The 15,004-nt window shown below is 42.3% G+C and overlaps 1 protein-coding gene across 1 annotated transcript in view; it reads right to left on the reverse strand.

Annotated features, from left to right (window-relative positions):
• Positions 1–15,004, reverse strand: part of fat3b (FAT atypical cadherin 3b) — a 66,934-nt gene that overhangs the window by 17,785 nt on the left and 34,145 nt on the right. The window contains exons 22-41 of the mRNA XM_027273246.1: positions 13,458–13,822; positions 12,966–13,119; positions 12,222–12,329; positions 11,934–12,117; positions 11,404–11,624; positions 10,357–10,809; positions 10,045–10,179; positions 9,571–9,964; positions 8,513–8,709; positions 5,668–5,821; positions 5,347–5,580; positions 5,009–5,187; positions 3,402–3,615; positions 2,851–3,065; positions 2,630–2,767; positions 2,272–2,415; positions 1,988–2,185; positions 1,165–1,442; positions 520–1,082; positions 46–177 (exon numbers count right to left, since the gene is read on the reverse strand). Coding sequence (XP_027129047.1) covers positions 46–177; positions 520–1,082; positions 1,165–1,442; positions 1,988–2,185; positions 2,272–2,415; positions 2,630–2,767; positions 2,851–3,065; positions 3,402–3,615; positions 5,009–5,187; positions 5,347–5,580; positions 5,668–5,821; positions 8,513–8,709; positions 9,571–9,964; positions 10,045–10,179; positions 10,357–10,809; positions 11,404–11,624; positions 11,934–12,117; positions 12,222–12,329; positions 12,966–13,119; positions 13,458–13,822 — 4,660 coding nt within the window. The remainder of the gene's footprint in view (positions 1–45; positions 178–519; positions 1,083–1,164; positions 1,443–1,987; positions 2,186–2,271; positions 2,416–2,629; positions 2,768–2,850; positions 3,066–3,401; positions 3,616–5,008; positions 5,188–5,346; positions 5,581–5,667; positions 5,822–8,512; positions 8,710–9,570; positions 9,965–10,044; positions 10,180–10,356; positions 10,810–11,403; positions 11,625–11,933; positions 12,118–12,221; positions 12,330–12,965; positions 13,120–13,457; positions 13,823–15,004) is intronic.

A 15,004-nucleotide genomic window follows, 5' to 3' on the forward strand; every position in this document is an offset into this window, starting at 1 on the left:
AACATACACTCTGAACTTCAGGCATAAGGAAGGGTCGCATTATACCTGCACACTCGTCTAGTTGCTCAGGCTGACACTGGCAGACAGATGGCGCTGTAGGACCAGAACGGACACACTGCATGTCTGCTGGACAGGACTGACCTTCACACAGTTCCACAGGAGTGGGACATGTCCCTCCTGATTGTAAACAGAAGATACAGAAATGGTCAGAATATCATCATCTTTCTGTTATCTGTTTCACTTTTCAGACAATATTACTCTACTTCTATGATTAGAGATTCATTTGAATATGAAAATACAACATAAAAATCAGGAAAAAAATGAAAAAAATCTATGTACATGTCGCAAAAATACTCACAAATTAATTATGACTTCAGTTTGAAGGTTTTTATATCAAACCTAATGACCAGCACTGGTGTAAAATGTACTATGACATGTAGCTGTAAGAGATATCGAGGATACTAACAATGTGAGCCGGGCTTAGTTGTACGTAAGTGCAAGCATGCGTGCAGGGCTCACCAGGGCAAGTGCAGATCTCTGTAGGCCTGAACCTTGGTGACACCAGGCTGACCCTCTCTGTGCTGTAGGTGACAGATGAGCCACCTTCCATTACTAATATCTGTTCACACACCCTGTCGCCGCACTCGAGATCCCCAGAACAAGCGCTGCTCACCACCACAGCCCCAGCTAGGACACCGCGAATCTGGCCTCGCTCTGTTGCTTCCTCCAGCTTTGCAGACAACTCTTCCCCGGAGTAGAACCCAGCCATCCGTCCATTGCCCGATGTCTCTGGCCTCTCCATGGCCAAAAGCAAGTCCACGTCAGATGACCCCATGACCGGCTGTACACTCAGCACATGGAGAGGATCCTGTTGTCCTGGCGACCATTTCCAGCCGGCTAGTCCCCGTAACGTTAGTTTGATTTGGCTTAGGTAACGACCAAGCAGGTCTTCTGGAGACAGGGAACTGAAACGTAAGGTGATGGCACTCCGCAGCAGCACATCTGTCACCTGTTCGACCTGGACCGACACATCAGCTATCACAGCGAAACGTCCGTCGCTCACTGTGGCATTCATCTGGTATCTGAGAGAGGACAAGGAGATGTGGTGTGTTTACACACATATAAACAATATGGGGGAGTGTGTTTGTGTGGTGTAGCGTTTACCTGCCAGGTTCCAGGCCTGACAGAGCCACAATGCTGCCGTCCTGTCTGTTTATCCTAAACATGGTCTTGGGCTGAAGCTTCTGGGTAAACGACAGCACATCGTTGGCGTCCCGGTCGGTTGCATAGATCTGACCTATCGGGCCGCCCTGGAAGGTATCTGTTACCATGACGATGAAGATTTCCAGGGGGGAGACGGAGGGTTTGTACTGACTGTTCCCAATGACCCTTAGAAATATCCAGGTGGAAGAGGTAAGACTTGGCTTACCGGAGTCACGTGCCTGAGAGACAGAATGAAAGTTAAATAAAAAAAACAGGCACACTTCTGCTGGAATACTGGATCTAAAGTAAAAATGAATTTCTTACTATGTAAAAATGGTTATATTTACATTCAGACACCCATGTGACAAAGAAAGAATATGGATAACAATGTAGCTGGAACTGAAATAAAATGTATTATCTTGAAGCTCTAGGGTGCCAAAAAAAAACATAATGTCCATGCAGCTGGCGGCCTCTTCATCTTTTTCGCCCCTGACCCTCAGACAGCCGGAGTCCGCCACTGTGCGGCAGTTACGGAAGCACAGACCGTCTTCCTAGGCCATCAAATTAATGGCGGTAATAGCTTCTCCATTACAGAAATGTGTTTGTATAAGGCTACTTTTTTAAAAGCCACGACTCTAATAGCCTGACTTAGCAGCTAACAGTGAGAGACTGTGTGAGTAATAGGGAGCTCTTAATGCTGACTGTGTGTAACCGTGCAAGCAAAGCGTAATTGTCAGTCAACTTTTAGTGAATAAATGGTGGTTAGAAAACATACATCACTAACCTGGATTTCAAGGGTGAATTCTCTGGGGGCTTCAGGGCCGAACACACGGTTGGACCTCAGAGTTCCACTCTGGTCCAGGGAGAAAAAATTTCCCTCATTTCCTGACACAATGCGAAACTCAAAGGGAGGGCCATTTCTAGAGGTGTCTTTATCGCTGACTGACAGCTTCAGCAGTGTGACACCAGCAGCTTGGTTTAGCTGGAAGTATGAAGAGAGAGAGAGGAGTTGGTGCGCAGTGGAGCACAAAGACACACAAACACAAGCAAACATGTCCAGACTGTTACCTGTATGATGGCTGTGGAGTTGGGAGGGGTGAAGACGGGAGGGTTGTCGTTAACGTCGGAGATGTCGATGTTAAGGGTGACGGTGGAGGACATGGCAGGAGAGCCACTGTCGAACGCCTGCACTGACAAAGAGTACCTGGACACCTAGGTGGAGCAGAAGGGATTAGACTGAGATAAGAGTGCCACAGCATCTGTATGTATATGGTGAGACAGCAAGCCCCGTTATGTTTGCATAATATGAGACCTCATTGTGTGCTCACCTTGAGTGAACTTGGTATTTTCTATCTTAGCTGTGCTCTGAACCAGAAAATCACTATTGATTGTTTATGAGATATTGCGCTTGAAGATGCATCCTTACTAGTTCTCTGTCAAGCCGCTTATTGACCTTGAGCAGTCCTGTTACAGGGTCAATCCAGAAGTGGTTGCTCCGATCACCTCTGAGGATCGAGTAGGTAATTCGTCCGTTCACCTGGCTGTCCGAATCTTCTGCCAGTACCTAGAGAACACACAAAACAGAGTAAAACAGAAGTTAATGAATAGGACAGAAAAGTATAGGTAGACTCATATAATAAGACTTACCCTTGTTATTGTCTGCCCAACAGACGCATCCTCGCTGACCAGAACATTGTAGATGTCCTGACTGAAGGCTGGAGCATTGTCATTGACGTCCATGAGTTCAATGATTACCATAGTAGCAGTGCTGAGAGGAGGGTTCCCACTGTCCCAGGCCTCAATGGTGAGATAGTAGTCCTTACACACCTCAAAGTCCAAATCATCAGCCACAGAAATAGAGCCTAAAACACACACAAGTAACTGTATATGTAGGAATCAGTTTAATACAGTATAATAAATCAAAACTTAAGACACACTTTTTCAGATTAGCGTTTTATTCTGACTAGGTACACATGTTTTTTTTTAACACTACAGCACTTTTATTTTTTAATTGTATTTTAATTTGACTGTATTTATCTATCTATGTACCTGTTATGTTTAGTTTCTACGGCTTTGTTGTAAAGCACTTTGGGTACCATCTGGCTATTGTAAAGGGCTATACAAATACTTTTTTGAAAACTTGATTTGATTTGATTTGATTTGATTTGATTCCTGAAAATGAAAGAACCTCTGCTCACCCAGGTTTCTGTCTATGATGAACTTTCCTAACTCATTGCCTGACCGGATGTGATAGGTGATCTCAGCATTAGGTCCGATGTCAGCACTCGTCGCCAACACGCGCAGCACCTCAGTTCCCACGGCTACATCCTCGGGGACTGTGACAGCATAATCCCTCCTCTGGAAGACTGGAGCGTTGTCATTCACATCCAGCACCAAAATGGTCAAATCAACCTGGGAGGAGACACAAAAAAACAGAACAGAACAGAACTCGCTAGCAGTTCATTTGTCTGCGCTGTTCCAGGCCCTGAAGGTTCAGTTTTAGCACCACAGACAGTGGGCTCACATACGTTAATGGGAACATAATATACAAAAGATTTTACTAACAAGATAATGGACTGAGGCTAAAATCATTTATATGGCTACTTTTTAAAACCCAAGTCTCTAATAGACTGACTTAGCAGCTAACAGTGAGAAAAAAAACATTTGGAGACAGTAACCCCCAAAGCCTGAGATGGAATTTCTTGACTGCTTGTTTGGAGTTTGGAGACAGTCAAGATCATTATTTAATCTGTTTGTTTCATATTAACTCTCAGATCACGTCACCATAAAATGCATGCAGAGATAGCTATGATTATGTGTAAGGTTAATAATGGTTCCATGTTGTTATTAGTAACTCAGGGTTAGAGATCTATACTGCGGCTGCTATAAAGAATGGTAGAGAGAGGATTCAGTTTGAGTTTCTTGTAGGTTTGCTCCCACTTTTCTTTTCCCTGACACACACAAGCGTTAAAGAGCAGGCACACAGGCCCACTTAATCCCAGTTCCAATTAATTCAAGTGGGTGCCACAAGGGCTATTAGTATTTCTACCTGCACTTCCGTAATAATACTGTGCCTGCCACTGCTACAACTTCTACTGTTATTGCTGCTACAGCTACTGCTACTTGCATTAGCAGTACTAATGATACCTAAAATTTAATTTGAGCATCATGGACAGTTGACCTCTAAACACAGATGAAAATCACATGACCTCACATGTGCCTGGAGTTTATTATGTATTAATGTCTCGTCCTGGCAGCCACAAAATGAGCAGAGAAAGAGAAACCTGGAGGGTGTGAGGGAGCAAACACTGCTTCAGCTTGTTTGTTAAATTATGATTTATCTTGATTAAATCTACCAGGGTCCTTATCTGATCTCTTCAATAAACATGTTTTTATTCATTGGCTTTTTCTCCTCAATGCGTGTGGACAGACATACAGATTGCACATTGCCAGCTGAATGAAAAGACGGACGGCTAATTTAATACGTAGCTGATTAATCCTAATCACATTATTGTGGTTAAAATGGTTTAATTACATATTCATATCTATTTGTGTTTTTAGAAATAACTGAAGTCAGTTACTCAGTACTGCATTAATTAGCCTGTATCTGATTTAATTACTCGGAAAAGCATGGTTCTATCACCTAAAATATAAATGTGAGGACTGAATTTCAATAATATTTCATTATTACACGTTTTCCAGTGCCAGGTTTTTTCTGGGATCATGAACAACACAGTTAGGTTTAGTGGTTATACTAATGGAAAAACACAACTAAGATTGAATGTGTGTCACTGTGAACACCGACCTGAGTTGACAGTGCCCCCTGTTGCCCTGCCTGGTCAGCGGCCTGGACACGAACGTTATAGGAATCTCGACTCTCTCTGTCCAGAGATTTTTCCAGAATTACCATCCCGGATACCGGGTCAATGGAGAAGAACCCGCTGACTTCATCCACCAGAGAATACACCACGGTACGGTTAAGACCTGCAGAAAACAGAAGAGAAGTTCATGCACACCTACAGGTTTAGATGCATGTTTTATCTGCGATAAAGTAGTGACAAGGTGCCTTAAACCTGCATTCAGTGGAGTCTGTTTCAGCGCTCATTGTCCAACATATAACACCAGAACATCAAAGCAGCTTACCTTCATCAGGGTCACTGGCTTGCAGTCGGGTAAGCAATGCCTTGGGGGCGGCGTTCTCATACACACTAGCCAGGTAATGATTAGAGGAGAAAGAGGGTGGATTATCATTCACATCCAACACTTTGAGAGAAATTTCAGAGCGGCAGAACAGTCCTCCTCCATCAGTCGCCTGGGTGATGAGTTTGTAGCTGGATGTCATTTCTCGGTCGATCACAGTGGCCGTACGGAGCTCACCTTAGGAAACAAACGCAGAGGTGAAAGAAGCTGTAGAGAAGACATTTCATCTCTGGTGGATGTACAGAAAATAATAGTTGAACGTACCGGTGTTTGCATCCATGTAGAAATCTTCCACCCCGATGCCAAACAATGAATACTGGATCTCAGCACTGGAGCCAGAATCAGCATCTGTTGCGCCCACTGTCAGGATGCCCTTGTTAGTGGGAATGTCCTCAGGAAAAGAGGCACTATAGACCGCCTGGCACAACACACACACACAAATACAGCAGAACAAAGTCAGACCACAATCTGAAAAAGGGAAACATCTGTCTGACACATTAAAAAAAAATGTTGGGAGCTGCGTGCATTATCCATGCTGATAGAATGAGCACAACCTAGTTAAGTGCCCTTGTTTGACCCTACCTCCACTCACAGTGAGTGTTCCTAGAAATGAACTTCATGACCTCACTATTTCATCGAATACAGACCAGCATGCCTGGCTCTGCCACCCCTACACTCTGCTCTGTTGTTGGTGTAACGCGCTACCAGTTCCTACCAAAGCAGCGGTGTCCCTCTCTACCTTTAAAAAGCACTACCAACAACAACTGGACATGCAAAATCTATCCCCCTCTAGAACTGTCACAGTACTTATTGCTGCAGTAACATGTCCTTGTCACACTGTACCCTGATGCATTCCCTTTTTGGTAAGTCGCCTTTGATAAAAGCATCAGCTAAATGACTACAGTAAATGTAATGTAAAGCAAAATAGGAAGCATACAGTACCAAGTCCCAGCTGCTGTTTTTGCTCTGTACTTTAGTCAGTAAACTGAAAATGATGGTAATTGATATTATGAGTAATTTTTAAAAAGTCAAAATGCCAGATGTGTTCTGGTTCCAACTTCTCAATTTATGGTTCATATCATTGAAAACTCAATATCTTAACATTTTACACATCATCCTAAAGTATTTTCTCACCAGCAGATTAAGTGACTACTCTTGTCATCACTACAATAATCACTGATATCTCCTGTACTTCTTCTAACATGACAGCATAGAACTATAGTACATGTACTTCATTATTGCTACTACCTATTCTACAACTCACCGCTACAGCTACCACTACTTCCAACAGAAATGCTATTGCTTCTCTTGATATTATTAATTGTAATTGTTACAACGGATATTGCAACTAATACTATGTGTAGCTGTAGAGCGGGTGGTCTAGTAATTGGAGGACCACTGAGGTCCCGGATTCCTAGCTCCCCCAGTCAAGTCGAAGTGTCTTTCAGTGTGATACTTAGCCCCAAATCACTGACTGTGCCATCAGTGTGTGCTATATTGCTGCTGATGAATTTACCATGCATACCTTAACATAATGTGCTAATAGGTTACTCCTGCTACCGTGTAAAGCAAGGTCAGACTTGTCAGAGAACAGAAAGAATATAAGAAGAGAACAAGTAGACATGGAGGATTGATTTCAAAGAGAATTAGTGAGTGTTTAGAGAATAAAAGTTTCTCAACCAATTATGTGGAATTATGTGAAGACTTGCAGAATACTACTAAATAAAAAGGGGTATCCCCAGAAGAGTGCACAGTTCAATTATCCTGTCTTTTCACATTAATTTTCCTCTCATAGATCAGCTTGTGCCACAGTATTGACTCCGGTTTTAGGTGCGAGGAGAAGTGAGCACAAAAGCTAGAGTTGATCGGATTTATCACTGACTCATATCATTTGTTTGTGCGAGCTCTGTCATTTGTGTAATTTGAAGATCACAGTTCATCAGCTTCCCACTGTGGACTTATTCTACACTATATAAACTTTACTTTACTATTTCACTTGCAAAAAAACTCAAATCAAAAAACAAAGGGCCGGTCGTGGCTCAGTGCTAGAGTATTATTAGAGTGGGTCGTCCAATAACGACGGCTCCGCTTGATCCCCGCTCTCGCTGCTCGAAGATTGGAAAGTGAACTGACAGCTGGTGGGGTGGCAGACCACCTCCTTGCCATGGCCGAGGTGCCCTTGAGCAAGGCAAAGTACCCCCCCACTGCAAATCGCTGCCCACCGCTCCAGTTTGTATATATGGCATCTGTCACTATGTGTGTGATCCTGTGCATGTGGCAGGTGCCAGCTGCATGGGTTAAATGTGGAAGAATAGTTTCATGTGTGTATGTAACAAGTTAATTAATTCAACTTAACTTCAACTTAACTTAAAGGCATTATGTAAAACCCCATTTACACACAAGTTATGGTACATTCCCTGAAATATAGTTACTAATAATTCACATTGAGTTTGTACTTTGGTGTACTGTAGAAGAGAGAATCAATATTTGAACTGAACAAATCCTATTCTACAGATTTGTTTTGTTTACAGCCATACATACAGCATGCAAATATTATTAATATTATTCAACAAAACAATTTTCAAGTTCATCAGTGTGGGTGTTCACTAGCTAATCAACACTGTATGATACTTTATATCGCCTCCAGGTGCTGGTATAATACTAAATGATTAAATAATTCATCATCAGTTAATAATTCATGCATTCATTTATACAGTTCTGTGTTTAGTATTTTAAAATAGTGCAGTTACTGTATGCTGTGCAAGCCTTTACGTGAAGTTTAATTTACTTTAAATATATTCAGACAGCTTAGCCAAATTATTTATTTAAGAACTATGTTTAACAAAGAAGCAGTGACGATAACTTGTTTTTTTTTTAATTCACTGTACAATGAGTTCTTGTTATACTTCTTATTCTATTTTCTAGACAAAACTAGACTGACTGGTTATTATATACACCATGGTTAGCCTGGTGACAAACACAGTTACTCTCCCATGAATACAAAAAAAGCTAAATGACATGCTAGTCCATCTTCCTACATTCCACAATCTGATCCGTGTTTGTTTGTTTGCATGATTTGCATCTGTTTCCATTTGTCTGTCTCCCTGACCTGGTTGCAGACGGGACTGTTGTCATTGGCATCCATGACGGTGACTTCCACCGCGGTACGAGCCACATACAATCCATCACTGGCTGTGATGTTGAGCAGATACCAGTCCTGCTGCTCACGATCCAGCAGACCGCTCACATAAACCTTCCACTCTCCCTGCACGAGGGCTAAGCCAAACACTCCCCGTGGGTTTCCCCCTGGAGATGGGGGATGGAGATCATAGGTGGAGATTAAAATCCTGACAGTACCCAGCAAAGAAAGAGGGTAGGATACATTGTAACTGAACTCAAAGTCTAAACATCAGCTCTACACCTATGTACACCTGAACACACACACACACACACACACACACACACACACACACACAAATAATGCAGGTACCCTTTGGTGCAATCAATAAACATCTATCATCATAATAAACCAGGCTGGTCTTTGCAGCAGCCTTGCCTTTCAAAGTTTAAAATTTGACCTTTCATTACAACGCTTCCATTAGGCCAATCAGTATTTTTAAATGCCAGAACGCGAGGCCAAAATATATCATCCTCAGTGATGATCAGACAGTGTTATGTAAGTGGAAAACATCAGGCTCAGTGTCAAGGTGAGAGTTTTGTTGGAGAGGCCTCACATAGCTTTTTATGACTCCCATAAATAAGGAGTGACCACAAAGTCATGTGCGAGCGAGTCTGTGAAAGACTTCTTCATTTGGAATTCCGAGCATTAAACTATTTTCATGTTTTTATAAGAATCATTTCAAGCAGCAGGTGAGCTGGTTACAGTATGTGTGAGAAATCAAAGAGTTTCTGTGCCTCGCTTGAAATGCTTTGTATAATTCACAGCTTGTAACATCAAAACGAAAAGGAAACGTAAAAAATAAAGGTTAGCCGTGTGTATCATCTGAGTTCAAATTAAATTAAAACTTGACCTTTAATAATAGCAGCCCCATTAGAGCAATGAATATTTTTTATGCAACACAAGCTCCTCTTACTGCATGAGGGACAATCACTGCAGCACAGAATGTGTTGAACTACATTATGTGAGTGTTCTCTTCATTTCCTCACCAGTGATGTAGAAGCTGACGAGGCGGTTTTGATCCGTGCCGTCTCGATCTTTGGTCTTTAGAACAGCTACCACTTCGCCGAGGGGATCGCTCTCCTTTACTGCACCCCGGTACAGCTCCCTCTCAAACTGAGGCGGGTTGTCGTTAACGTCTGACACAGTGATGGTCACCGCCGTGGTGGAGGAGAGAGACTGCACCTCACCCAGATCGGAGGCCACCACTTCAAAACTGTAGCTGGAGCAGGCCTCGTGGTCCATTTGACTCACTGTGGTGATCCAGCCTGTTTTACTGTCGATAGCAAAGACGGAACTCGTGGTGATGAGGTCACCAAAGGAACCGGCATCTTTTGTCAAGTCCAGGTTGTAGGTGAGCAGAGATCCGAGCCTGTAGGTTACCTGTGATTCAAAAAGGACACATGAAGTAATTATTTAGAATCATCCCCAACACAAAAAAAATACTTTGAGCTGTCACAGACCTGTCCATTAGCGCCCCAGTCTGGATCGAGTGCCCGCACTTGGATAACTCTTGTCCCTACTGGCATCCCCTCCATCACCGTGGCTACGTAGGTGTTAGTCTCAAACACTGGTTTGTTGTCGTTCACATCTAGGATCTGCAAAATAAGAAATCTTCACTGCATCCACAACAAAGTCCAAATAATACTGAAAAGAAAATGCAACAGAGATTTGGTTTGTGCTTGGACTTGTACTTATTTTGTGTTGTGAGATTGAAATCAGACAGACTTATTATTTTCTGGCTGTATGGTTCTATGTTTAACTGTGTTACTGACCTTAACCTCCAGGTCCACAGTGGAGACGGACTCGATCAGGTCTCTTCTCGTTGTTGCTGCAACCTTGAAGCGGTAGATGCTGACCTCTTCATAGTCTAGCGGCTTAATGAGACGGATCAGACCTGTTTCCCTCTCCACCAGGAAGCTCCCTCCCATGTTGCTGTCAAATGTCTCTCCCCCGACTACAGTGAAGAATCCAGTCTGCCCGGGGCCCATGTACACAGACCCCAGGGCTGTTCCCACTGCTGTGTCCTCAGGGATGGTGAAGGAGTACTGAGGCTGAGTGAAGGAGGGAACGAATGCATCTGGCGGGACGACATGGATGAAGGCTGACACCAGCGAGTGTTTGGCCGGAGAGCCGCAGTCTGTGGCTTTGACAAAGAAGGACAGCACAGTCCCCTGGAGGTGGTCCACAGCGCTTTTAGTCATCATCCAACCACTGTCTGGCTCCACCTGGGCAACAGAAAAATCACATTGCCATTTAAATCAACTTTAGAGACAATCATCCCAGTTTAGAGCTCACATCTTTGCCTCTCAGCCTGAATTTGACTGGTTTAGGGTTCTTTCTGTTTTTCCAATATTATCTCCATCAAGGAGGCATGTGTTTGTTTCGTCTGTCAGCTGGACTACAGAAAAACTACTGGCCTGAATTTCATGAAACTTGGTGGAAGGAAACAGAACAGAATAAAGCAGAACAGCCAGTGGGCTAGGCTCTCTGCATGCCCTTCCACTTTCATTTTGTTTTCCAGTGAAGCATGAATCTTACTGTGACATCACTTTGATTTGAGTTTAAATGTATAATTACACTTAACGGGGCTGTTAATCTCCCTGAAATGGGGTGAGAGTATCAGCTGAAGACAGGTCTTAACTCAAAATCAGGGCTATAGCTTAAATACATTTTAATATGGTTCACTTTTATTAAAGATATTTATGAATGTTTGGATCTGGTTCCATTTTTGCTTCTTTTTCTTGAGGTAACAGAGAAGGAGCTCTATTATCCCAGCACATTGTTATTATTCTTCAAATTAAAGATCAGAACATACTGACCTCCAGCACATCAACCAGTGACAGACGAGCCTCGCTGTAAAGGGAGTAGGTGATCCTCCCATTAGACCCGGCGTCTGGGTCAGTGGCTTGGATCTGCGTGACCAGAGAACCTTTGGCAACATTTGCTTTAATGCTCATGCGATACTCCACAGCTCTGAAACGAGGGGCGTTGTCATTCTCATCAGCAAGAACCACTCGCACTGTGCAAAAAGATGCACGGCCTGGAAAAATAACAGAGCATAGAATAAATATGCAATATATGTAGAGGTTTATCAAATATATTGAACTGAATTTGCTTTGTTGCAGTCACTGTAAGGCCTTTGCATGATAAAATATGATGCATCTGTGTGAATATGTTTAGTTTCTTCATTCATCTTCAGGAGTGTGGGATCTTATCATACAAAAGCTATTATCTGAAATCTGCAGTGTGTATCTACCAAAAACAGAGGCAACTCATGCATTAATGTTAGCTTAATGTTTGGCCTGCCAGGTTTAGACATAAGAGCTGAAGATGATGTCAGAAATAATACCTCCACCATCCAGGGCCATAACGGTCAGCACCATGTCCTTGTTAACAGGATTTTCTCTGTCTAATTTCTCAATAGTGGATATGACTCCATTTGCATCAATGGAAAACTGAGTTTTGCCCAGGTCGTTGACGAAGGAGTAGGTGATCTGACCAAACAGCCCAGAGTCTTCATCTGTTGCATGAACCTGGAGATCAATTTAGAACATAAAGTCATGATGGTCATCACAGCATCATTCATGTAAGGGTGTTTTCTTACATTGCTGAGTGAGCAGTGAGAAGGCAAACTTACTTGAATGACCTTTGACCCAGAAGGGGCGTTTTCTTGGACTTCAGCCAGGTAGAACCGCTGGCTGAACACTGGGCTGTACAGGTTAGCTCCCAGCACACGTACAATCACCTGTGAATTACCGTCATCGTCATAAATGTCACATGACTATCATCATCTTCACGTCTGCTGACGTTTTATCGATGCCATCACAATAATTATCGCTGGCAGATATCTGTCAAACACAATCACATCAACATGGCTTGCGGCCCAGCAGTGAGAGCATCAGGCTTGTGACCAAATGGTGATTGATGCAGCTGCAAACGGTCATTACGGTCTCTGACAAACTGCTGTGGACATACGCTGTGTTCAAATCCTGTCAGAAGAAGCAGAAGAAGCAGAAGAATTGGCTGACGTGTTATCGCTAAAACATATAATGTGGACTATCAGAGATGTGGGATATCAGAGTCCCACTTGTAATTTCCTCTAAGAGACAGATGTGATCATTTCTTTCCAGCTGGCAGCTCATCCTTGTAGTAAATCGGATATGACATGGGCACACATTAACCTCCAACTGCAGAGCTGCTCGGCAGCCAGTGGTGGAAAAGAGCAGTCAAACTAGACAGCTGCAAATGTGTGGAACAAATCTGAAGCGAGAGGGTTGCTAAAGAAGGTCACCCAGCCTGCTGTTTATAAACACTGCAAAAGGTTAAAATAGAGCAAATCCGTTGACGGAACTAAATCGTAAGCGCCGAGAAGTTGTCTCACCTGAGCAGTGTTGGTGAAGACTCCATCTGACACGGACACATTGAGATGATACGAGAGTTTCATGCCTTGTCGCCTCTTGTTAGACAGACTGAGGACCCCTGTATCTGGCTCCATCATAAAAGTCATTCTCTCATTTCCAGAGAGGATGCTATACCTGAAGGCAATTATTAAAAAAAAAAAAAAGAAAGTGCAGTGTTGATTAAGTTGTACAATGTTATTCTGCTAAGAAACTGCTGGAAACATTAGTATCTACTTGAAGAAGTGCTGAGCCAAAACTGCTAGAGAGAAACATAAATAAAAGATGGAGGGAAAATTACTTCGATTTTTACAACCGAAACACAAAAACAAGATTGCCTGGTAAGCAATGTGCTTTTCTAAACATAATGAATAAAAACTTTGGACAAACATTCAATGGAGGAACCGTGTACCAACAAATCATCTCTGATCCAACCGATTACAAAGAAAACACCAAACCCACAACCTTCTTCTCACCTCAGCCTTTGAGCATCACAGATGTCAGCATCTGACGCCTGAACGCAAGTCACAAAGTGTCCTCGCGGAGCCAGCTCGCTGACAAAGGCCTCGTAAAGCGCTTGGCTGAAATTAGGTGGATTGTCGTTTGTGTCAGTAACAGTCGCCGTGACGCTAACGTCACTGTTGAGGGCAGGGTCTCCGCTGTCTGTCGCTCTGACAATGAAGTTGTAGCGTTGGATGAGCTCATAGTCAAGCAGGCGTGCCAGGAATACCACTCCACTGTTACTGTCAATGTGGAAATAGTCTGTGCTGTTGTAGATGTCAGATACGATCTGGTAACGCACAACAGCATTCTTCTCTGAGTCTTGGTCCTGAGCAAACACCTACAAGGAGAGTAACATTAAACTTTGTACTTCATGCATTATTCAAGATAAGCTCTGATTTATTTACCCTGGCATTCTCTATAACTACAGGAGCCACAATAAGCCTAAATGAAAAAAGGAAATAAAGTTCTGGCTTCCAATGAAATACTGTGAGGCCAGTCACTACAAAACATTGTCCAACATCTCACATGATCATTATACTATACATGCAACAATTGACCAGTCATCAGTTATAAATTAATGAATTAAGACTTTTATTAATCTGATATATATTGTGGAAGTAGAGTAATCTCTTTAATGTTGGTTTGATTGACTGCTTTGAACTGCACTGCGTGTCTTATGTAGGTGACAAAGAACTTATTCATATTCTTAGTATTTACAATGGATCAGTGTTTCAAGGGCATGAACATACTTAGTGTTACTGTATTATGATAAGCCTGAAGGCAACTGAGCGAGCCTACGGGTATTTTAAGGCAGGATAAACATTCATGTAATCCAATATTAAATATTCCTCCTGATTTTTGTTGGATTCAATAATATATATATACATCATATAGTATCATATTGTATCGTAGATCCTTTATTATTTGTACTTATTAATAGTTAACTATGCTTTTGAGGGGTACTGGATTTATTCAGAACAATGGTTATCAAGGTTAATAATGAATGTTTTTTTATGTATTCATTAACAGTTAACTATGCAGCTACCAATTCTACAGTGAGAACAATGCCTAATTAAATCAACCATATTTACCTTTCTGTGCATTGTTCCTCCATGTTGGAATAGTTAGTTTGCTAATTATTGTTTTATCAGTGTGTCTTCTGAACACTTTACCTGATGCACCACTGCACATAAATAAGACAATTTCTTTCTAAAGTCAATACCAGTGGAATGTGTTTAACTAAGACCTACCAATCTATGAATTATTTTTGATATTTGTTAGTTATATCAGTATATGTTTTACAATGTATAACCTCAGTGTTGAAACATACTGTGATTGAACTAACAATTGTACTATTTTTTCTCAAAAGCCTGTTGGAGGTTTTGCTTAATAGAACGTTCTCTTTGAGGCCTCATGTGCCATGAAGCATGGCAGCCCGCCTGGTAGAGTACATATGCCATAGGATAGGATAGACTTTATTGATCCCACACGGGGGATATTCACTAGTTGCAGCAGTTTA

The sequence above is a fragment of the Larimichthys crocea genome, chromosome XXII, assembly GCF_000972845.2.
Source record: "Larimichthys crocea isolate SSNF chromosome XXII, L_crocea_2.0, whole genome shotgun sequence".
Lineage (NCBI taxonomy): Eukaryota > Metazoa > Chordata > Actinopteri > Sciaenidae > Larimichthys > Larimichthys crocea.